At 37.9% G+C, this 24,270-nt stretch overlaps 1 protein-coding gene across 1 annotated transcript in view; it reads right to left on the bottom strand.

The window, feature by feature from the left end:
* xpr1a (xenotropic and polytropic retrovirus receptor 1a) overlaps nucleotides 1–24,270 on the bottom strand; it is a 48,604-nt gene that overhangs the window by 3,085 nt on the left and 21,249 nt on the right. Inside the window, exons 3-14 of the mRNA XM_056729819.1 lie at nucleotides 12,413–12,514; nucleotides 9,736–9,956; nucleotides 9,464–9,613; nucleotides 9,203–9,286; nucleotides 9,002–9,083; nucleotides 8,702–8,889; nucleotides 8,368–8,547; nucleotides 6,138–6,306; nucleotides 4,640–4,834; nucleotides 786–952; nucleotides 493–632; nucleotides 188–409 (exon numbers count right to left, since the gene is read on the bottom strand). Coding sequence (XP_056585797.1) covers nucleotides 188–409; nucleotides 493–632; nucleotides 786–952; nucleotides 4,640–4,834; nucleotides 6,138–6,306; nucleotides 8,368–8,547; nucleotides 8,702–8,889; nucleotides 9,002–9,083; nucleotides 9,203–9,286; nucleotides 9,464–9,613; nucleotides 9,736–9,956; nucleotides 12,413–12,514 — 1,900 coding nt within the window. The remainder of the gene's footprint in view (nucleotides 1–187; nucleotides 410–492; nucleotides 633–785; nucleotides 953–4,639; nucleotides 4,835–6,137; nucleotides 6,307–8,367; nucleotides 8,548–8,701; nucleotides 8,890–9,001; nucleotides 9,084–9,202; nucleotides 9,287–9,463; nucleotides 9,614–9,735; nucleotides 9,957–12,412; nucleotides 12,515–24,270) is intronic.

Raw genomic sequence — 24,270 nt, 5'->3', positions numbered from 1 at the left:
CTTAATCTGATCAATTGTATATAGCATAAAAATTGTATATCTTAAAGTGATGGTTTCACCTTAAAATGGAAATTCGGTTATTATTTTCTTATTTTCAATTGGGGTTGTCATACACATGTACAGTAACTTGAGCGGCCTACTCATAAATCTCTACATACACACATAAGCGTAAAATATAATATCTTACTGAGAGGGCAGAAGGGGTCGTCGTAACGACAGACTGTAGCTCCGTTTCCAGCTCTTTTTGCCCTGCCGGTTTCGAACCCCCTCCTCCTGGTCCATCATCTGCTCCAGCAACGTTTGGTCATCCGCGTTCAGAGGAGCCACAGAGATGTCCCGCACTGCTCTGAACTCACCGCAGTTATTCAAATGCTCGTTCTCAAGACGGAAGAAGTTCCACACGAAACGTCTGAAAAGGAAAAACAGACTCAAATTCACAAAGAGAAAGAATTATAGTTTCTATATTTTTGATGATTAGCACAAACGTTCCACCTAAACACTTCTAGAGGAGCTAAAATGGTCACGATGATGTCCTCGATGGAGGGAATGGCGGTCATGGAGGTCAGAGCGATCTGGAGAGTCCATGCGAAGCGCAGGATCACGTCCTCTATTATGGCACAGTAGTAGTAGGCCTTAGAGAGATGGAAAGTGACATCATGACAACCAGCGGTGATACTAATTGTACATGTGACTACATGTGACACATTCTTAGTGGAAGTGTTCTGTACTTTAAGGATAATGGAAAACATGACACTACTTTATATCATAGCTGCCATTCTACTTACTTTATGTGGGTAAACAATCTCCTCTCTCAGGAAGGCGTTCTCTCCAGCGTTACGGTCGAAAAGGCCCCAGTCCATCTTCAGGTCCCAGATCAGTGTGTAAAGTGAACTGATGACTGAAGACATGATGAGCATGTAGAAAAACACCTCAGCATCAGCATGTTTCTGATCTGAAAAATAACAAAAATAAATAGAGAATCGGTGTGAGTTGACAACAAAGAGTGTAAACAGAACTCACAGTGACGTGTGATTGATATTTCACGCTGTGTCCACTAGAGGGAGACAAACACCGTTAGTCTACAACACAACCCAAACAATATTAGTTATGCAGGACACCTTCGCATTCCACTAAATTTCCTTGCTATAATTGATGATATTACAATGTATGCATGTTCCACAGTAAATAGGTTAGAGGGTACGTTTAAGCTTTATTTGTTCTTTTTAGTATATTGAATCTATGAGGAATACATGCAATGTGATTCAATTAGCTTTGAACGAAACATGTTTACTAAAACCTTTTTTCTTCTCATCTTATATTAAATTATTTAAAAAGGGCTGATGGTGGAACAGGGCAGGTATCTGTAAATGGTTAAATCTATTTGGCATCTCCACACACAGGCGGCAGACAAGGCTTAACTTGGAACAGACCCATCAGTCTTAATAAAGCCTTTCACACTCTGCCATCCAGGCGCCAGGAAACCCACAGAGGTCATTTTTCACCGGAACACACAATAGTTTGCCATCCTAATTCATTGCTGAGCCATGAGTGCCCATGCTGAATACCATGTCCCTGGATTACCCCAAACGCCCGGGCCAAAAACCCTTTAATCCATGTCTAATCTCCAAACATAGGCAAAGCAATTTTTGGATTTGTTTGATCATGTACATCTAATATTTAAATATAGTAAAAAAATTGACAAACATGACAAGTTATTATTTCAGCCTTAGAAAACCTTTCGCCAAGCCTTACCCAAACCAAAACAAAGCTCTTTTCCCAATCCATCTATGAAAATATGAAAATTAAATTCACAAAACCAGACACATGCATTGCAAAAGTAAACAGTAGGGTTAACACGAAAAACGTGGTCCATCTTATTTTGGTTTAGTTTCACAGTACACATTGATGTAATCTCATTAACTTCTATAAACCCTTCCGTGAACACAAACTCCCCACAATGCACTGGGAGTATGTCACATTCCACCCTATGAGAAAATAGCTTGCAACCTTACATAAGGTTTTAAGTGTCTTTGGTGTTTCACGGATTAGTGGAGGGTGACAGAGGTACATTGACTGTGTCATCCTCAATATCTGAGCACATGATGGAAACACAAAAGAAAGATTAAATACAAAACAACAGCACAAAATAACGATATTATTATAACTTAAGACATATTATAATTCCAATGCATAATTTTTGTTTATTAATCTTTCTTATCTACACTTGACATCCCATCAACGATGTTTGAAAGCCAGCTGTAATATGTGACCGTGTAGTCATCAACCTGTCAATCCCTGGGTACATATGGTCCAGATGTACCTGTTAAAATCTAGGTTATAAAGCTATCAGGGCAGGATAGCACAGGTGTCCATGCATATCAGATCTCTACGTTTCTCCTCTAAGATGGGTGTTTTGATCCGAGGGAGAAAAAAAATCATATTTCAGAGGTTGAAAGCTTCATCATTATTCTAGCGATACACTCACACAGTTCTGTCTCGCCGCAGGCAGGCAATTACAGCTCCCCTCCTTCGGATCGTCCATTTTCCTTCATTTCCTTTTTATTTTTGCGCTCCCTCTCTCTATATTTCTCTCTCTCATTTCATTTTTCAAGCATTAGCCATCACATCTTTTCTTTAATCTCTGTTTGCATTTTGTTCCCCTTGTTTGACATCATTGATTTCTTTGGCTAATGCCTACCGTGCAAATGAAACCTACAGCTTTCGGCTGCACGTCTAGATCTTTAACTATTAAGTCACATTACACGAAATATGAAGAAGCAGGTTGAGATCAATGCTGTAAGTGGTAGACAATGATACTATGTTTAGGTAGAAGGCAATGCCAAAGTTATGGGTTTGATTCCATGTAACAAAATCTAAGTTAAAGGAATAATTCACCTTAAAATTCACATTTTGTGTGACTTTCTTTCTTCTGCAAAAAAACAAAAGAAGATATTTAGAAGAATGTCGGCAACCAAAAACTGTTGGTCCCCATTGACTTGTATTGTATGGTCAAAAAAACATATAGTTCAAATTATCTTCTTTTGTGTTCCGCAGTAGTCCTACAGGTTTGAAATGACAAGACTGCGTGGAAATAATGACAGATTTTTTTATCATTGGGGTGAACTATCACTCCAAATACATTCCTTAAGTACACACAGGTCACTTTGTAAATTTAAATGTATTTACTTATGATGCTGTGATCGCATCTCCATCATCAATCTCACAGACCTTTTGGCTCAGAATCCACACTGCATTACTTATATTAATATAAACATCTATTATATGGCTCGGACATGTTGCAACTCATGTGTAATAAGTCTACATGACCGCTACAATGAAACAGATCATTTATCTCGGCAGCTAATTGTAGAGAAACATCAGTTACATTCATTACACAGGTGATTGAGCTAATCTCTGATATATCAAACAGTCTCAATGCCACGGATGTCTAAAGTGAATTCAAATAAGCGTATGAAATGCGTGGCGACGGCGTCCCATTGGGTCACGTCTGAATGGGACCTCATGAAACAGATGTTCTGGGCTGTGGTCCAGATCTAATCTACATCACTGATACACAGACATTTCAAATAGACTTGGAGTTCTAGAGAGCTGCCAGCTCATATTTTGATTCAAGCTTCTGTTGTCCTAAATCCAGTAGAATGAAAACACACATGCATTCGAGTAACATTTACTCGTGCTTGCCTTTTAAACACTGACATTTAAGGCAAATAAATAAATAACCAGAAACAACCGTGTGTATATAAATAATATAACGGATGAAACGGTTTAGCCGGGTGCTTTGAGGTGTTGGATTGCAGAATAACATTTCTTTGAAATGTTAGATAAGTATGAGAGTGAGACTGGAGAGCAGACAGACAGAAGGAGAGGCAGGAAGGTTTGAGAAGCCGTGTTCACACTACAGATGGATTTCATCGGCACAATAATCAGACAGTAATTGTAGATTGAGAGAAGAGGAAAAGATATGCCTGGAATATTAATGGAACGCTTTTAAACTCTTGACAATAACCAGATGAAGATGAATCAGTGTGACTAATGCAATACATTGTGTTTGGTGACAAATGGAATATGCTATAGATTATCATGCATGCATAAATGAAACAAATTAACAATCATCTGTCCTAGATCTGAACGGGATAAAGTTACTTTATTTTTTCATTCTGTATATTACTGTATAGAGACCCTATAGCAGTAACATTGTTTTTATTTCATCACATTCAGCCCCTGGATTAATAATATTAAAGGGATAGTCCACCCAAAAATGAATTTCCTCTCTGGGTCATTACTCATTATCCACTACCATTGTAGAAAAAATTATTGTATTTTTTTATTATTGTATATATTTTTGTTCTGGTGAACCAAACATTTGATATTCTGTAGAATTTTGGAAAACAAACAGTTCGGGGCCAACGTTACCATTTGATGTTTTCTATTATGGTAGTCAATGATGTCCCAGAACTGAAAATTGCAAACATTCTTCCAAATATCTTTCTCTGTGTTCATCCGAACAGGTGATTTATACAGGTTATAGAATTTATTTTAAATGATAGAGTTAGTTTAGTTGATAGAATTTTCGTTTTTGGGTTAACCGTTCCTTTAACCTATGAGAGATTGTTTTTACCTTTGTGGGTTCTGTAAAGGGCTGCAAATGTGACCACAAAGAAGGTGGTGGAGTATTTCCCAGCATTCACCAGGTGAGGGAAGGCTCTCCTGGTGTCTCGGTAACGGCGCAGACACTGCACAAACCGCAGCCACGCGGGCAGACAGTGGATGATGGCACGAACTCCGTAAGAGTAGCTGTTACACTTCTCATCGCCTTATGGAGAAAGAGGAGACAACTGATATGCATATCCATAATACTAAGATAACACCTTTTGAAACTATCAATATCAAAGTATAATATTATTAGAACACATCCCAACACACTTGATAGTGCTGTAGATTTATTCCAACACAGTAAACTTTAAAATGATCAATAATAAAAATGACTTGATTGTCTGAGTCCAGTGTAATACATCATATGCTTATCACGTGGGTTTTATTCTCAGTGTTTCTTTCATAAATTAAACATTCTTGTAGCAGATTCTGTTCAATATGTGATCAAGGTAACATGATCTAGCTAACACAATATATATATTATAGCAAGAATAGATTGGCATAAGCACAGCAACACTGCAAAAATGACATATTTCCTAAGCATTTTGTCTTGTTCTTTAGCAAAAATATTTGAAACTTCTTAAATAACGATACATTAACATAACAAGAAAAGTGACCGAAGATATCTACTAATGTTCATGAAAAAAATATAAGAAATAGGCAAGTTTATATTTAAAACAAAATTGTAAATTAAATCTACAGTAAATTACTGGCAAACCTGCTGCAAAACAACAGCAAAGTTTTACAGTGTATAGTTTATATATATATATTATATATGAATATATTGTGATGCTGCACGTAAACCTCTAGATATTATAAATTATTATTTTTAATTTAATGTTTCAGTGTTAAATGAAATTTCAACATAACTTTTCTCTTTATTTCATGGAAGTAGTATGTAAAAAATAAATACTGAAATTGAAGCTATTTTATAAAATGTTGGAAACCACTGATATACATTACGATTATAGTAAAGTGGGTATTGTAAAGTACAGTAAAGCATATTATAGTACAGTTATATATATTGTTTGTGTCAGAAATATGTAGAATATATTGAAATATATAGAATAAATATACATGTGTTGGAATAAAGGAAAAGTCAAAATTCCTGGACTATCCAGCCAGCAGCCAAAATTCTTAATGTTGAGCCCCATGGTATTTATTTTTTCTCTGTCTATATCTTACTTTCCCTGTTCGCCTCCGATATTCTTGAGCTACAATTTCCACACCATTAGACTTCCACTGATGTTCCCTGCATCACTGCACATGATAAACTCCAGTGACCCTGAAAGACTCATGTCTATGTTGACACTGTGTAATCTTTATTCATGTGCAAAAGAAACTAATTGTACCCATTCACTTATCTAACATTATATATAATGCTGAAAAAGCACAATATGAATGACTAATTCTGACTGTGTGTCAGGAACTGAATCAAAACATTTTAGGGTGTCATCAATTACCATATGTGGTGGGCAATAAGCCATTACGATCCCCCCATTTCAGCTCCATGCTGTAGTAACAGACCAGGTACTCCAGATCAGACAGAACTATTACCAGCGAGTTGAGTTGGTCAGCCAGCCAGAAGTCTGCAAACTCCACCCGGTGGAACGGGGCGGTGAAAACACGGAACTGAGGAAAAGAGAGAATATGAACCATAAATATTTATACTGTATACCTATAGGAAGAAATAAACCGCTAAGATCAAGTGCTTTTTCTCTCAGGATAAGGTGATTTATGTATTTTGGATACTGGCTTATTCAAGAGGTAGACTGTTGAATCTTAATGAGAATTTTGCCGTCTCAAGACAAAAAAAGCCAGCCAAAATAAGCTTTTATGTGGTACATAGTATCCTGTTTTTGCGGCATGTTGAAAAGCTAATAAACTGTGAAGATATGTCGGCCATGAAAAATGTATTACTTTTATTATAACTAATGACAAAGAGTTATTTTGCTTTGAAATAATGCGCTGAGGAAACTTAAGACCAGCCAAGTATTGAGAATGTATATAAATTTGAATCTGTTGCAACGTGACACAAAAGTGTAGTTTAAAATTGTAATATTTTCTACTAAATTAAGATATTTTCTAAATTAACATAGTTAAACCAGATATTAAATGTGCTGCAGTTCACTGTATAATGCCTGGCCCTAAAATCATTTACAATGGTAAACACAATTTCTATACGGTTACACGTTCACTCGCTCTCCATAAATCGACGTTCCACCACTTTTAGGCTGCAGGGCTGTGTTGGCATTTCCCAGCAACATAGTTTTGCACTACATCGACCTAAGCCATCATTCTCGTGAGACTGAAATGCCAGGGAGTATTGATTTCTCCTCCCACAAACTCTGATCGGTTATTTTAATCTGACAAAACAGGTGAAGGCTCATCATAATGTCTAGGATGTACCTTTAAAAAAAAATATATATATATATATATATATATATATATATATGATTGTAACAATTCAATTTCCACATTTAAAAAAACACACTGCAGTACCAAATACAATTATAAGCCAACTGGCAAAAATATGCCAGGACCAATTTTAGTGTCTATTTTTGGAGCCTGGAGGTCCATTTCAAGGTTACATCTGTATGTGTGATGTCCTTGAACAGTGACAGTGTTTGAGATCTGGGAGGAAGACCTCCCACTGCTCGACCATCAGTAAACGTTGTGTATAATCTACAGGAAGTGTGTATGTGTGTGTGCCCCACGGAATAAGACTCCAGTCTGGGCAAATTAGACGTAGGGAGGGCAGTGAGACAGAGGCAGGCGGCCACTGATGGCTCCATCCCAATAATGATTGCACAGGCACAGCCTCACATCCGCAGAGATAGAGCTGCAATCTATTTCCCTTCACCTCACTGCCCTGTCTCGCCCAGAGACATACGTGAACACACACGTAAAGCTTGCAGAAATACACTTTACTCCGTACAGATGCACTAAAACATAATATATATCACACGGGTAGAGCACAATTCCTATGCCAATAAAACAAGTGCATAAAGGCATTGCAATAAAAAGCATAAAAAACATTTAAACGTGCAAACATAGCGGCTTATGAATTGTAATGAGCCAATCAGCTCTCAGTTAATTTGATTTCGTTTGTTAAGGATGTATATGAGGCAAGTAATTGAACTGGTGCCATTCTAATAAAAAATAAACCAGGCATGGCGAGGCGGTTTTCATTTCTTTTCTCACTTCCAGGCACAATTCAGAATAAAGACACACTAAGATTTATTATGACAAATAGCTTGATAAAAAAGCATGTTTATTAAATCTCTGATAAAGTCCAGAAGCTCATTCTGTGACTGAGAGTGTTGTAGAGTAATGTTTGTTTGTTACAGTACACTCCATAAAGGTTCTTCGTTTACTGTATGCGGCATTAAAGGTTCAAATTTCTTACTTGAAGAATCACATTTTTTTTTGCAAGGTTAATGCAGGAAAACTAAATGTTGCAGTGCTTTATCGTATTGCTTGGTATGGCTATACATTGAGCTTTTTGGTCACATTTCAGAATTTTTCCAGTTCATGTCAAATGGGGTCCCCAGAAAATGTCTGAATTGTTCATTAAAAAGTCAATGTAACCCTGTTGGAACCAGGTTCAAGAAATGCTGTTTTAAAGCACCAGTACATCCAGTTTTCTAAAGAATAAACCATTTCTATGTGGAACAAAGGTTGTTCTCTCACCAACAGTTTGATGAGCCAGAAACGTGATTTGTAATATGCGGTTTTGAAGGGGATAATGAGGAAGAGGACCATAAAACCATACAGGATCAGGGGATTTGCCTGCATGGGCAGTAAAGTGTAGTCCGCAAACAGACAGGAGAGTATACTGAGACACCACATCACCCCCAAAAATCCTGCGATCTACACCAAGAGAGAGGAAAGAAAAAGATGAAAATGAATGTTTGGAAGCATTAACATTTCAAATAAAGTTTATATGAACTGTTCTGTTCTGTTAAGTGTTGTAGACAAGACTACACACAGTGTAAAATAAAAGCATCCCGATATAGTGTCTCACCTCAAAGAGATGCTGATGTGAGAGGTTATTTCGAGGGTTCAGCTCAAAGATCAGCACGTGATTGACACCCGCCTGCCTCCAGCCGTAAGTGTTAATCCCCAACAGGAAAATAAATTGAATCAGCAGGAAACCGCCGCGATAGATGCGTACCAGTGGCCAGATGTTCTGATAACGGACGAAAAAAGCACCTGATAGGGAGAATCAGTCACAACACTAGATTAATAACAAGGACATGAATAATTCTCTGTTAAATATGAGCAGCTTATTAGCAGATATTTAACAGATAGAAAATAACCGCACCAATAAGAACGAAGGCTACAGCAAGAACAATGAAGACCCCACAGTACAGTCCCACACGGAAGGTGGTCCAAGCAGGTGCAGGCTAAATGAAGATAGAGCAAATATTAGATTATAAACTGATTCCTTTCAAAGTGTTCAGATCTGTGGTTCTTTCAACATTGTTATGTTCATTTTAGCATCTTGACAAGCCCAATCCATCACCTGCGCAGCTCCAAGAGGTGGAACCCTCAGTCTCTTCATGGCCTTCTGACGGTCTCCACCTTCCAGCTCTGTGGTCACCAGAGTCTGGACACAAAAAGGTCAAGTTATACCTACCTACAAAATCAAGTTTTACTTTATTCTAATTTATTTAAGATGGAACACTGTATTGGAAATGCTCGATACAAGTGTGTCACAGTAACCCTCAAATCTGACTACGACAAGGAGCGGGAAGTGATGCCAAAATTGTGGAGTCAGATCTACCTCGGTCTCAGAGATGAGCTGTGTGATCTTCTTGCAGGTGTAGAATGGAGCCACCTCCACATGGGCCACTCGCCAGTCAGCTCCACGCTGTGTGTCCAGAATCTTGTCATGTTTCTTTAGGATTTTCCGGAATCCGGTGAAGTTCAGATTCTATGGGGTTCCAGATCAAAATCAAGCAGATGTTGCAATGATTTTTATGACCTTCTCATAGACAAATTCAGACCTGCCAGCATTAACCATCATAATAAAATAGAAAATGACAAAGCTCAAACCTGGTAGTTCTGCAGGAGGATGAGGCTGAGGTAGAACTCGCTGAAGGCCAGCTGCAGATCCTTGATGTTACGATGTTTGTTGCGTTCCTTGTTGGACAAAGGCAACACTGTTTTACGACGGCTGCGCAGGCCTGGAGCGTTGCTCTCCCGCTGGGCGTCCAAAGACGTCTGCAGCTCATTTTGCAAAGTAGCGAATCGCCGTTGCGCTTCAGCCAGTTTCTCTATGGGAAGACCCAAACATACACATGACTTTTCATGCTTCAGTTTGTTCTCAAAATTATATACTACCACATTTTTTTAAATAAGTTGTTTTAAAAAAATAAAAAAAATAATTTATGAGATGTTTAAAGCATTAAATGTAATATGTGCTCCAATACTTTAGCCAGCAACGTTTCATTTCAAAGTACCCTCCACCTGTTTGTGGGAAAACTGTATTCGTATGGCAAAACCATTGCAGCAAAGCAAATGCCCAGGTGCACACCAGGCAAGAACCTCTAAACTGTATTAAAGCCACTCCAATTATTTCTACCGACAGACATAAAGTCTGCTTACTGCACTGTTGGGTTAAAAGAAACACCGGAATCCATTTTACATGACAAATAAATCCCTCAATCTAGCCATTAACCAGGGAGCGAAGCAGACAGATTTCCTGACAGAGACGAAGCCCTTCCTGTAAGAGCGATATCTCAGACGGCATTAACCACGCTGGCCAGCATCCCAGTGCAGTTTGGTTGACAGGACCCTGCTTGCCCATCTCAATTTTAGAGAAAGAGGAAAGGGGGTATTAGGTTTAGCACACGTGTAAACACTGGGAGCCCGTTTGGCGTTGGGTTATAACCCCGGCGAGAGAGAGCTGAGTGCAGGCTGATTAAGGAGAATGAGGAGAGCTGGCATAGATCGTACCCTTGGGTCCTGATCGTACAACATGTCCAGCTAGTTTGTCATTTAATAGACACTGCCGTATCCAAAATGACTTATTGCAGGGTCAGTCCTCCCAAAGTAACCCAAGGTGTCTCTAAGTGGTGCATTGAGAACATGCAGAGTCATAAAATGTTTATTTTAAGTATTTAAGTATTTAACTACATCTTAATAGCCTACAAGAGGATCAACAACCGTCAACACTGTAAACATCATTTTAATTTAGAGTTGTGCATTCAGCAGGCACTTTATCCAAAGTGATTTACTGTGCATTCAAGGAACTAGTTTGCAAGTTCACCGAGAATCGAACTCATGACTTTGGCATTGCTGGTGCTACACTCCACCAACTCAATTCAATTTAATGCAAACTAAAGCCCGTTCAGGGCTACTGTAGAAACAACATGGGTAGATAGATATAGCTCATTCTTTGGGAATAAAAACATATCACTTTGTTATGTAAGATCTTTATACAGCTCTGAATACATAGTAATATTCTGTCAATAGATCCTCCAAAAAACTACACACTGGACCTTTAAGTGTATTTATGAACCATGATTTGTGAAAATAAGATGTGAGAGATTAGTATGACACAGTCTGTTGATACATTCCCATCCCTCAAAGCTCGGTTTTCTTTCACACCAATTTAAACATGGCATCTATTCTAACTAAACGTCTGTGCTTCTGCAAGCTGATCGTGAATAAGATGGTGCTAAGAATCTATTTTAATATCAGATCTAGTCCACTGGGACGAAGACTGCATGTGCTCAAGGTTTAAAAGCCACGTTGTTAATTCAGGACCACTCAGAGAGGTACAAAGGTCCCAGACACAACACAGTGTGGGTTTGTTGTACTGCATCTCCTAAGAGCAGCTGCTACCCAAATACAGACTGTAGTTTTAATACTGTATTTAAGATAATGCCTCTCTTACCCAATAGGTTAATATAAATTCCAAATACATAAATATTGTCTTGAATATTATCTTTCATGTCCTTTAAAGGCTTCTGTCTTTGAGTCATTGATGTTTTATATATGAAGACAGAATAAAATGAAGTTATAGGGTCAGAGATTTCTACAGCTTAATGGACTTGCCAGTTTTCTCTGGCCGGGCAACTCGATTATAGTTTATTTTGGTCTGTCTCGCAGACTGAGTGTGGTGAATGATTTTCAGTGGCAACTGGAGGATAAAAAGTCCAAAGCCAGATTTTAAGCGGAATTAATTTTTCAGTTATCTGTTTATGCTAAATTACTAATATACGTCTGCTTTTTCTCTGAACAAATGCTTATCACCTTTCAGATTTTCTGAGATTTTAGGCAATTATCGACTATTTTCATACACTTGTTGATAATTGTACACTAACTTTATGTGCGAACAAACAATCAATCTCATGCTTTCGAAAAAAACAGCTTGTCTTTTGTGCCATCCTTTAAATAACCACTAGGGGCAGTGATGCATTGATATAGCCGTTACCCTGCAGCCGAAGCCACAACACAGTTTGTGTTGCAGTGTACATATATTATCAGCCCAAACATAGGCCATGTCCTTCTAACAAATGTCAAAATAACCCCGGCAGGCATTACACATTACTTCATCTCCCAAAATAGTGTTGTGCACCCACACCCAATAAACACGGAATCCCTTGAATGCATTTAACAGTCTAATGCCACTTAAACACTGACAGAATAGACACATTCAGTTTTTTTAAAGTTTGGGAATCTTCAGTTTTTCAATGCATTCAGCTTTGGTATGCATGTAAAATACCTGAATAGAATGTGTTGATCTTTGAGAGTTCTTTTTCACATGTCTGGAAGAACTTCTCTTCAAACTTGGCATAGTAGCGTTTGACAGTGTCTTCATCTGTGACTGAAAGAGAAGAGATACAAAAAGGTCAATCTGCGTTCATGTTAACATGTTAATCAAAGCTAAAAGTCAAAATGTTCATACATCATGTGTCCCTAAGTTTGAATGGTCATGCTGGTTGTGGTGGGCTGTGATCCCTTCAGCAGCACTGAAGAGTGATGGGTCCCAATAGCCACATAAACATTCATAGCCTCAATTCTTCATAATGACTCACCAGGAGTAAAACGAGTCGTAAAATAAGAGCTTTGAGCTCAACAGATCAAAATTTCAGACTACAAATCTAATTAATACACCTGTACATAAATGTATGAGTGTGACGTTATGTAGACTGTAATACAGGCTGCCCGAGGCTTTTGGCTGTCAAAGCTTTAATTCTCTGTAAATAAATGAGTCAGCTAAAAGACTGATAGATGTAAATCAAACACAGCTCACCACACACACTTACAGTAAGGTGTTATGACTATGTATATATCACCAACTGTCTATTTGTATCTTATTCTGCCAATGAAAAACATTGAAATTCAACTCTATGATACTGAATGCAATAACTACATTCCTTTCAAATTTTAGAGAGAGAGAGAGAGAGAGAGAGAGAGATGATGACGTCTGACCCTTTTGCACTTCATCTCAAAAAGACAGGACAGAACAGAGGGACATGGCAGAGTAATCTCTATATCACAACATGACACATAAACTTTGCTAGCTTTGCTTGTTACAGGAAAGGTTGAATGTACATTAATTAGGACTTTGCTAGCGGGGTTGTCACGGTTACAAAGGAAGCCCTCTGTATACCGCTCATACAGACAGAGCGGCTGAGAGCCCTCATTACCCTCAAAGTAACATTAACTTCTGCTGTGACCTGCAGACAAACAAGAACTGACCGAAATACAGAGAAGGAAAGTAAAAAACCCCCATGACCAGATACGGTCTTTGTTTAGTTCAATTTGAGTTTTTTTAGTTTGTGTGTTTCTGGAAATTGACCTTCTATTGCTGCTGCTACTCTACACGAATACATAAATGCAAGACATGGAAAAACAGATCGAAAAAACTTGTACTTTGGTACATCTTCTGCATTTACTGTAAAACCGGATAACCATGAATGACCTCCATCACTAAAGTCAAATTTAGAGATTCAGCACTACGGATAGCTCCATATGAAATGTCCAAGGGTGTACAGTATTTGTTACAGTTTTTACATTTCTTTATATGTGTTAATGTAAATATTTTAACATGATTAATCTTCGATTTATAAATGAATAATCTCCATATCTCTCTTTTTGTTTCCGAGCATTATCCCAGAATGTAATTGATTTACATGAGCAATGAGAAGCACATTTGAGAACTCCTCCATTCCCGCACATCAATCCTTAACCGGGCTAAAACCAACACTGCTCTCTCCCTGTCTGTATCTCTTTCTTACCTTCTCGACTGGCTCACATGAATATAACATTTTCCCTCAGGGTGCCTCGATTTACCGGAACTGACAAAGCCTACGGATCAAAGGATCCGATCGTGTATTGTTTTACCCAAAAAGCCCTACAGGAAGCAGATCCATCTGTCTAGTCTTAGAATAAAAATATCAACTTTTTTTCAATCTTGCTCTAAAATATTACAGTAAGACAGACAAAACCAGGTATAATTGAGCATGTAGAGAAAGAGGAAACACTGCATGCATTGTGCACGTTGAGGGATATCATCTCTCATTACAGGGCTACTTGGTAGTGAATGTGGGAACACTACGATTCTTAGAGCGACAATTGTATGACCTCTCTTTATTTTACAATCCATTTAACCGATGTAATAGCACTCAGCGCTGTTTATCTCTCCTTGTCGTGCTGTTTGCATTGTCACAATACTGCCTAATGCGGGTGCGGGTCTCCATGTATCCTTATCTGCCCTCCGCATAAGTATCTCAATCTTCTCAGCTGAATTAAACTGTACGCCTGGTAGCAATAAAAGACGAGGAAATGCTCATTGTTAGAGGTTTTACGAGTGCCCATCATCCTGAATAAATTAGAGGAGGTTATTATACGCTCTATTAAAAGGCTAAAGTGAGTGGGTGGAATTGCAGTAGGACGGCTATGTGCTGGAACCTGTTAAGCACTGATGCATGCTGGGAAACAGACACAAATGGGCACATGAAACGCAGCACATAAAGGGCTGCCCATGCGCCCACCCTTGCGAAGTTCAACCAGACCCTTCCAGATAAAGGAGAGCCCTTCGTAGCAATTTCACTCTCAATATTCTCTCTGCTTCCCACTTGTCTGCCTCGGTCCCTCAAGCCACAATTAGCCCGACCAATCAGGAAGCTTCTACAGCCGGGAGATTACCAGCAATTCACTTTAAAAAGCATCAGTTTAAATAACATGTTGCAAAGTAAAGCTATTTAGATGTATTGGTTTAAATTCATTCATAGGAGAGAGAAAATCTGGGATTCATTAAGGTTGTGTGAAGGGGGAGGGGGCAGATGGGGGGATTCCCGGCAGCATTCAGACCGGGTGAATCCATTATTAGGAAGTGTGGTGGACGACACAGATGGGATGGTGGAAAATGAAATCTGAGCCGATCAAAGATATGTTGCCACTGTAGATTTGGTTCTGAAAATTTCTGCTCTGCATCCCGCTTTGGAGAAAAATTTAGCCAGAGTGATTCACCAAAAACTGTATAAAGTATTAAGTTTAATGAAATATAAATAATTAAAGGACTTAATGTAATTAATGAAATGCATTTTACCATCAATGTCAATTTAAATATAAAGAATAATTTATCCGTCAACGAGTCATACAATTTAAATAATGCAGAGGTTAAATTCTTTAATAAAAGCAGTTCATTTTGTCTGTCCCTATTCAAACTGCCCTTAGTTAAGCACATGAGCTGTCCGTGGTTCTGAACTTGTTAGACAGAATTAAACAATCCTGAATTTTTTTACTTGTATAACAGACCGTTATTCAGTAAAAAGAGGAAAGGGAGTCTGAAACCAATGAGAAAAAGTTAGTATAAAGCATTAATGATCCCTCAGTTTGACCCAAATCCTTCAAACTCAGTCACAGGAACCCTTAAAATAATATGCCTAAACTGCTTATTTGTTTCAGTCTATATTTCAAATTTGGCCCTCAAACTATTATTCCGGAGACATATAACAGGTGATATTGATGTCTGTATTCTGACAGTTGAGCGCAAGGTCTATCCATCCCAAATCAGACAATACAGTAATGTGACTTGACATAAAATGCCTGTAAAAATGCAAAGATTATTAAAGGATTCTACACTAACTCAGGAAATTTCTCACAAATTGGCCAAAGGCTTTCTGGGGTAGAAAGATCACATTAGACTTAACTGATGAAGACTACATATGCATGGCCAGTCTTAACCTAGTTCCTATTGTTTATAAATATACATAAACTTCATTAAAACTTTAGAAACTAGAGAAAATTCTTTCCCTTGTCTGAGTAAATTTAAGGATAAATTAACAGACAAATAACAGAGGAAGTTTTCAAAAGGACCTAAAACTGAAGAAGTGGCTCAACTAAAAATATATATATTTTTTGGCAAAGAATATTTTCTAAAAGTCTACTGAAAATACTTTTACACAATAATATAACCATAAAAAGATATCCTCCTTATCTCCACATAATACAATTATTTAGAAGCTCAGCCTAAAATATTCTAAACTTTTAACATGAAATTTGAACATGCTCTCCTTTTTTCTGATGTGAGGCGGCTGTTTATGACCCTCTCGAGCATCTCGGCTGTGAAGTCTTATCAGCTCTGCTCATGCTCAGACTCAGTCTAGACATCTGCATTTTCTGCCTTATAAAAAAAAGTTTCATCACAGCCCTGTAAAGATTTCTCTCTATCAGACTTACAGGTGGATTGAAAGGTTACTGATGGAACACCCACTGAAGATCTGTTTTAAATGGCATGGGTTTTGGCCCAAATTGTCATAAATTTGGAACAACTCAAAGTTCTGTTTAATCTGAGCCAAAAATCTTAAAAATATTATCTTCTTTAAATTAGTTTTTTATCAAATGTAATAAAGAACAACATATCAAAAAGTAACAGGCTTCTTCATAGAACCATGACAGTAAGACACTGTTATCCTCAGCATGCATTCACAACCTTCTTTAAATCGCTTTTCATCAAAAGTAAAGGTTTCTCCTGCAATGCTACAGAAGTAATGTCACCTTTAAAATGGAGAAGCAAAGCTTTCAATTATCTCCAGGCACTGTGTCTTCTGGCCGAGGGGCTTATAAAACAAAAGATTTATTAATCTAGTCCCCAGTGGCGAGACCTGTCCTCTGAATTAGCAGGGGTGTATATTTTAACACCTCTGTGCACCAGCGTGAGATCAGACACAGAGCTGCATCTCAAATCCACTAAATGTCAGAGAACAGAGGTTTCTGAAAACAGGATTTAGCCTAGAGGAGTCTGTACATATCGAGGGAGGGAGTTTTTGGTGTGGTCCAGGAACCGAAGAGAAGCAGCATGTGTACCAAACTCCCAGTCTTTCACGGGCCTGAGTTGGTCGGTGAAAACAATTGAAAGCCATTCGGAGACCAATTTCTGGCTAAAAACAATGCTATTGGAAAAGTTTAATATAAGAAAATTATGCTTGAATAAATGAATCTATGAAACAAGCTTTCTGGAAAGTAAAACTACCTACTAACGCAAAAAAATTATTAATCCTATGTTGTTTATTCTGGCCAAGTATACATTTTTAAACATTATTTTGTAAGGTCTATGTGCGACTGGAGAGTACAAGAAAGGCTTTTTGAGTCTCAAAACAATTTTTAATTTCACACTCGCATACCAAATCTTGCCCTGGCAATAATGTAATGGCTCACAGGGCAGCATCCAGTACAGAAAAGTGCATTTCTCAATATTTAGAAATGCATTTGCAACTTTGGCAAGAGCCTCCTTTGCCCCAGAGACATTAAGACTCTCTCTCTGGTATTAAATCCAATTCTAATAATAATGTGCATGTGTTTAAGTGCTATACATAAGGTAGTAACATATGATCCTCATCTTAAATTTTACAACCGTTTAGAGCATTACAATTATCTTAATAGCCGTTTTAACTAGTGATTCCTCTACTGAATAATCAGCAGATTTAATTGCTTCATGCAAAGGAAGAAATGGAGGACTAGTCTACATTTACGTGGGTGGTTTGAATTATATCATTAGTGCAAATACACTCGGAATCTCCATTTACTCATCAATTTTCTTTAATAAACCTAAATTACACCATTTATTTTCATCTCCATACCTCAAAGAATCTTTACAATGAGAGTAACCTGTTTACGGATAGATTCCATTGCTCTCTAGACCCATTACATGCTTGCATCCCTATCACAGACGGAAGAACTACAGTTCGGCGGAAGCTTTCTGACAGGATCCAATAATGATTATAGCCTAATCCGCCAACCTGGAATTGGATCCGAAAGCTATTTTAGTGGATCCATCACCTTATCCAACTCCGAAAGAAATACTTGTTATAACCCATCCAGGTGTTTTCTGAGAAATCGGATATAATAGTAATAATGCGGTCAATAAAACTAACAAAAAACTAGATCACTTCCACTATTGTGTGTGATACACTGGCTGTAGTGTTAAAAGTTGCACTCATTTTGATGGTTGCAGTTTTATTGTAAAGTTGTTACCTGTAACTTGTGTTAAAAAGCCCAACCAGATCCACTGTTCAGCCTTGTTTCTGATGACAGTTTTAATCTGTCTCACGTCTACTGGGTTCTTAACAGACACATTCAAACAGAGGTTAATAAGATGTCTCATATTTCTGTCTCCTCAGGCCCTCAGAGACCAACGCAAGACACACAGCAGCTGCTCCCTGCCTTAAAAACACTCCAAACGTGTGTGAGAGACAGTATTTGTGGCTGTCTTTTTGTTTCGATTTGCATGTGCATGAGTCTCCATGGGATGCAGATCTTTACCCTGCAAAAACCCTGCAAAAACATATAGCCAGTACAAAAAGGTGCATTTACATATACTTTAATGGTGCCCATAGGTGCCGTTAATGCATCGAGATGAAATGCAGGAATAACGTTATTTAATTGTGGAAATATTCCTGTTACCTGGAATATGTCCTGAGGCACCATGTGTCTCTGTGACATCCTTAGGCTCTATAAACTGGCACGCAGTCATATTATTCATTTAGCCAATCAGAAGACTTTGAGATGTTTTCTGCCTGTCAATCATTTGCATCTTGACAGGACTGCCCAAACATGGGAAACAGGAAGCAGTTGAAGCAAATTATTCATAGAAAAAAAACTTTATATACAGTCACAAAAAAAAACTAGAGACCATTCCAAATTTTAGTTTAATCAGTATTTCTAGATGTATTCTGGCCATTCCAGTCCAGCGTATGTTACTCCTTAGGTTTGATTTAGTTTAAATTCAACCAAGTCATTCAACAGTAATGTGAAAGACAGACAGCATGACAAGACATGCTGTCAGAAATCGAGGTTATCACATAAAACATTTTTTTGTAACTTTTCCCAAACATACAAATATTACTGATGAATTGCTTAAAAGTGAATATGAAATTGTTTTCTTGGCAGTATTTGAAGTTACTATTGCCTTGTTTCTCCAGATTTAATTTTCTGCAAATAAATGCAAATAAAAACAATACTTTAATTTGAAATTTGGGTGAAATATTGCAGATTGAAACAAAATCTATCATTTTACCTAAACACGTGCCTATAAGTAAATCCAGAAAAAGTGAAAATGGTCTTAAAAATGGTTTCTTAATTTCTCCCCACAGCTGTATTTTAAATCAGTATGTGTACTACCTATATAGGGGATCGAAACAAAAATCTAACTTCACTTTACAACATGTTCACAATGTAAAACAGTCTCTCTGAACCCTTTTTTTTTAAATCTGATATTATCTCAAATAATGACAAAATCTCCCAAACAACTTTTGTATGTCAGCTGTGATTGTGAGACTGACTGGACTGTTATCGACCCGTCGCTCTGCTGCAGTTACCTTGTAGCCATTAGCAACCGCCACAAGGAGAACGGTCTTTCAACCACCCAGCCAATTGCTTTCACATGAGTGTGTGTGCATGCATGCGAATGAGCAGGTGTTTGATGTGCGTGTGCATATGCGTATGCATTCCAGCAAGTGTGTGTGGGAGTAGAGGCCGAAGCGCTGCGGCTGTGTGTGTTCTCCTTGATTATTTAAAGCGTGTGTTGTTTTTTAGTTTTCAAATTTCCATCAGCGACGGTGCAGAACTTGAATGTATCTGCATACACAGACGGCACACATTTCTGATTTCCTTCAGCTAGAGCAAGCTGCAAACTATCGGAGGGAAAATAAATCAATGTCGCTTTGATTATAAAGGCCGTCTGGCTTTGTGCTGTGTGGCATCCACCCGTTCATTGATTATGTATATGCTGAAATCAATAATACACACAAGTATTACCGTTCACAGCACCATTACACAGCATTGGATAATGAGATCCGCCCAAATTTCCATCACAATGTGAATGACAATATCAGTGACCGGACCACAAAAGTGAAACGGCGTTTTGTCTTTTTAAAGGGATGGTTGTAATGTTCAAGTTTGTGAGTTTCTTTATCTTACTATATAAAAAGTGCACATTCAGATAAGGAGGTATAGGTGAAACAGGGTCATGGAAAAATGACCATTAACACCACCTGTTGAAAAGAAAAAAATATATATACAAAAAATAAAAAGGTGCATATAAAGTGGACTGAAGATTGAGAGGGATTGTGGGTAATCCCGGATGTTTGTGAGTGTTTTTCCTGTGTATTGTGCCGATCCAGTAATTGCTTGTGTTTTTCACACTTGTAATTACCAAAAGGCCTATGTCTATTGTTACCATGGAGACCAGGTCATGTGACGATTTAGATGGGTGTGAACTGTATGTATGGGGACCTGTGGGACATGTGTATGTGTGTGTGTGTGTGTGTGTGTGTGTCTGCATATTTATTCATTCCTATAAAACCTCTTAGAGCAATGATGGGAGGAGTAACCTACAGAGACACCCTGCCCTCTCAACCCCACCCCCTCCCCCTTGCCCCGCCCCCCTTGTCTAACACAGCATGGTGAGTGAAACATATCTGGTGGGCTTGGCTTCTCTTTGATCCCAATGCATCCTTCAAATATGTCAAATTAGTCTAAAAAATAATGAAAACCTCAAATTTCTAAAGTTTACTAGAGGAAAGTGGATTATATATTTAGCTAAAAAATACTAGAAAGAACATCATTTGCTAGAGTTATAAGCATATAAAGCCTGCAAATCTGTAAAAACACACAGTTTTTAAACTAAACTTCATTCACTCACTCTCAAAGTCCCTCTCGTGACTCTTTCAGCTTCATGTAAATATTGTGATAATTTATAGAAAAACTAGGAAAAAGATGCAATATATACTCCAGAAATGACAAAATATGCCAACTCCAAATGTATAAAATGTAAAAAAAAAATAGTTTCCCAATTAACAGACCAAACACCACACTATGTGTTCATTTCTCTGTTACACAAAGAAGTATCCGTTTTTAAATTGTCACAGCGTTCAGTTGTCCTCCCCACAGCCATTACCTTCAGCTGTATTACTGCAGCACTCTGACTGACCTGGGAAACACTTTCCTTGACAATACTTTAACAATTACATCATGTGTGCCTTTTTTCTGTTGGCTTTTGGAAACTAACTTTGTCTACATCACAAAAAATGTTTGAAAAGAAATGATCCCTTAAAGTTCAATACTAAACAGATAAACTCAATCCCAAACTAATTTCTGCTGAACCACTCAGCAAAAAATCATTAAAAAAAGTATCAGCTGAACATACTAAAGGTTTTTGACTATGAAGCCATCATAATTTGTACTATATAACTAATAATAACTAATGTGTGATGTGGCCTTTAAAAAATAAAAGCCATGATTGGCTCTTGCCCCACAGCTATGGTATAATACTAATGCCACAGTCTTAAGTATTGATCGTTCTGCTTGTAATGCCATCTACACACACAAACACACACACTTGTTAAAGGTCTTACTCTCCAGAGTGATTTTAAATGAGGAGAGACCACAACCCCCCACTACCCGGGCCCAGATGGAGATTGTTCGCTGTCTGAACAGGGATAAATTTGGCTCATAAATTAGTAGATTGGGGTGTATTGTATGTGTATGGGGGCTGAGAGGCTGTAAAACCGCTGTGTGTGTGTGTGTTTAAGTTTATCCGCAGAACTGTCTATCACAGGGATTCAATTATTTTTGTTATGCTCCCACTGGACTAAGTGTAATCAGGAAGTCCTTGAGCCAATCTGAGTTTAATTAGATCAATGCGGGACTAAAGAGATAGTTTGACTAACAAACAATAACGAGAGATCAACAGAAAATACAAAAAGTCTTTTATCAAGAACTTTCCTTACGAAAATAGACATTTTGCTGTCATCCGTTTTCAAAGCATCTAAATTAAATTTCTGTGGAAATTATTGATAATCTAATCTTTTCCTTTAAATCTATAGAATGGAGCCAATTTAATTATCTCTGTCTGGTCCGTCAGTTTACCTGCATTAATAAGAGCAATAAACAGTGAGCCATACATGTGATAAATTTAATCATCATGTGAACTCCACCTTCTCTATAAGGTCGAAAGGTCAGCTCTGCCATGTGTAAATGGGTGTGGATAGAAATGAGAGAGAGTATACAACAAAACAAACACACAAAGGAGATAAAAGACAGAGATTGTGAGAGGGCAGCGACTGGGACAGTCACAGAGCTCAAAACAACCGTTTCATCTATCAATATATATCACCTCTTCCATTCTTGCTCACTTCACTGTTACTACGTTTCACTTATGTACTCTCTCTCTCTTTCCTTCTCTCAATTCAATTTCAAGGTACTTTATTGGCAAAATATGTTCTTACAACATTGCCAAAGCGTTTAACATATTACAAAAAAGACATACAATAAACACAAACATTAAAGTGAAATTAAAATAACGTGCTAAGTAAAGGATACAATATAGAGTAAAGAATAAACTAAAGTATCTGTAAATAAACAAATTGACCGAATTCAAATACTTATAAAAGACTGTGTACAATATTATGTTTCTGAGGGTGTGCAGCCGATAGATGAATGTAGCAGAACTCAAGTGACATCTGCATTTGCTCCTTTGCTGAAGAGCTGTGAGACTGGCATGAGCTTTGACATTTTGTGAAAAGGTTTCTCTCCCACCTCTTTAATCTGATCACAATGATGGAGAAAGTGTGTCTCTGTTTGGATCTCACCGGTGTCACAGTGGGCACAGACCCGTTCTTCCTTTGGAAGCCATGTTTGTCTGTGTCTGCCTTTCCCTATGGCCAGACTGTGATCACTGAGTCTGTATTTGCTCAGGATCCGTCTCTGTTTTACAACTCGAATAGTTTAGAGATAATCTGCCACATTGTATTTTCTGTTTAGGGTCCGATAACGTTCTTGTTTACTTTGGTTTTTACTTTCCTTTTCCCAATGGTCTAAATATGACTTGTTACTTTGGTAATTTGGTTTATTCTGATTTGGGCTTGTTCAGTAGTGTTGGTCTGAAGTTTCAGAGCCAGCTGGCAGATGATCAGCTCTTAGGTTTTAAGTGCTTCATATCTCTCTCTCTCTCTCGCTCTCTCTCTCTCTCTCTCTCTATCTCTCTGCCTTTCTCATAAAGCCTTATTATAACTCTTCATATTCTCAATCATATAGTCATTCACAATAGGAATAAATCTTTCCTTTCCCGCAACACCTGTAAGAATCTGCAAGACTCTCTTTATGACCACAACAACATAGTATCACATTCTTAATGACTATGACTACATACTGATGTAATGCTAACTGCATACTGTATATACAGGCAACAATTTTAGCATGTGAAGCAGAAGGCAGTAATGTTGTAGTAATTCACTTGACATTATATTTTGCATGCGTCAATTAGCAGTAAAATAATACCCAATGGATGTCTAAAGAATGGTTTTCCCATTGAAACAGGATGTTTCAATGTTGCATTGAGAAGATTTTTGTCCTCTGGGCCTCGGATTTCCTCACCACATGGCATACTGTGATTGGTTCGCAAGTGTTATCGACAAGAACCACTCTGTCTTTCTCAATGCTCTCCCAGGCTGGCGTGATGCCCGGCCTATTGCATCACATCAACACCGCCGTACCAAATCCCGGATAGACCCATTAAAACAATAACATTTTTTAAAGTTAACTCTGACGTTATAACCTTGCCACAAATTGCTGATACTGCTGAGGTGTAAATAGGTAGTAGTCCATATGTACAACATCTACCTGCAACTTTTATACACACAAAGGCTTTTGCGACAGGTGTCACAAATCCACAAATCGAACAAAGCCTTTCTGGAGGACATAATACAAATACTAATATAATGGGCTCCTTTTAATTACTTTTCCTAAATATTTGCTTATACAACTAATCTGTGACATCACGTTTCAATGTTTTCAAGTTTACAAATAGCAGTTGAAGGCTAAAAAGAGAGTGACAGTAATGACTAAATTGACAAAACCTCTTTGGTTTTGCTGTAATTTACATAATTGCAGCACTTATCACACCATCACATGAACACTGAATAGTTTCGCCCAGAAATGACTGTCGGCATGGCAACAGAGGCAAGAGTTCAACAGCGACATGATCAGACCTTGGAGATGGAGGTGGAGAAATGGGCGGAGATCACCAGATTACTTGTTGAGGGACATGCGAAACAAGACTCTCATGTGTAGGTG

This window comes from Triplophysa dalaica, chromosome 18 (genome assembly GCF_015846415.1).
Source record: "Triplophysa dalaica isolate WHDGS20190420 chromosome 18, ASM1584641v1, whole genome shotgun sequence".
In the NCBI taxonomy this organism is placed as follows: Eukaryota; Metazoa; Chordata; class Actinopteri; order Cypriniformes; family Nemacheilidae; genus Triplophysa; species Triplophysa dalaica.
Note: the sequence above shows the minus strand (reverse complement) of the source record. Positions and strands in the feature narration are given on the sequence as shown.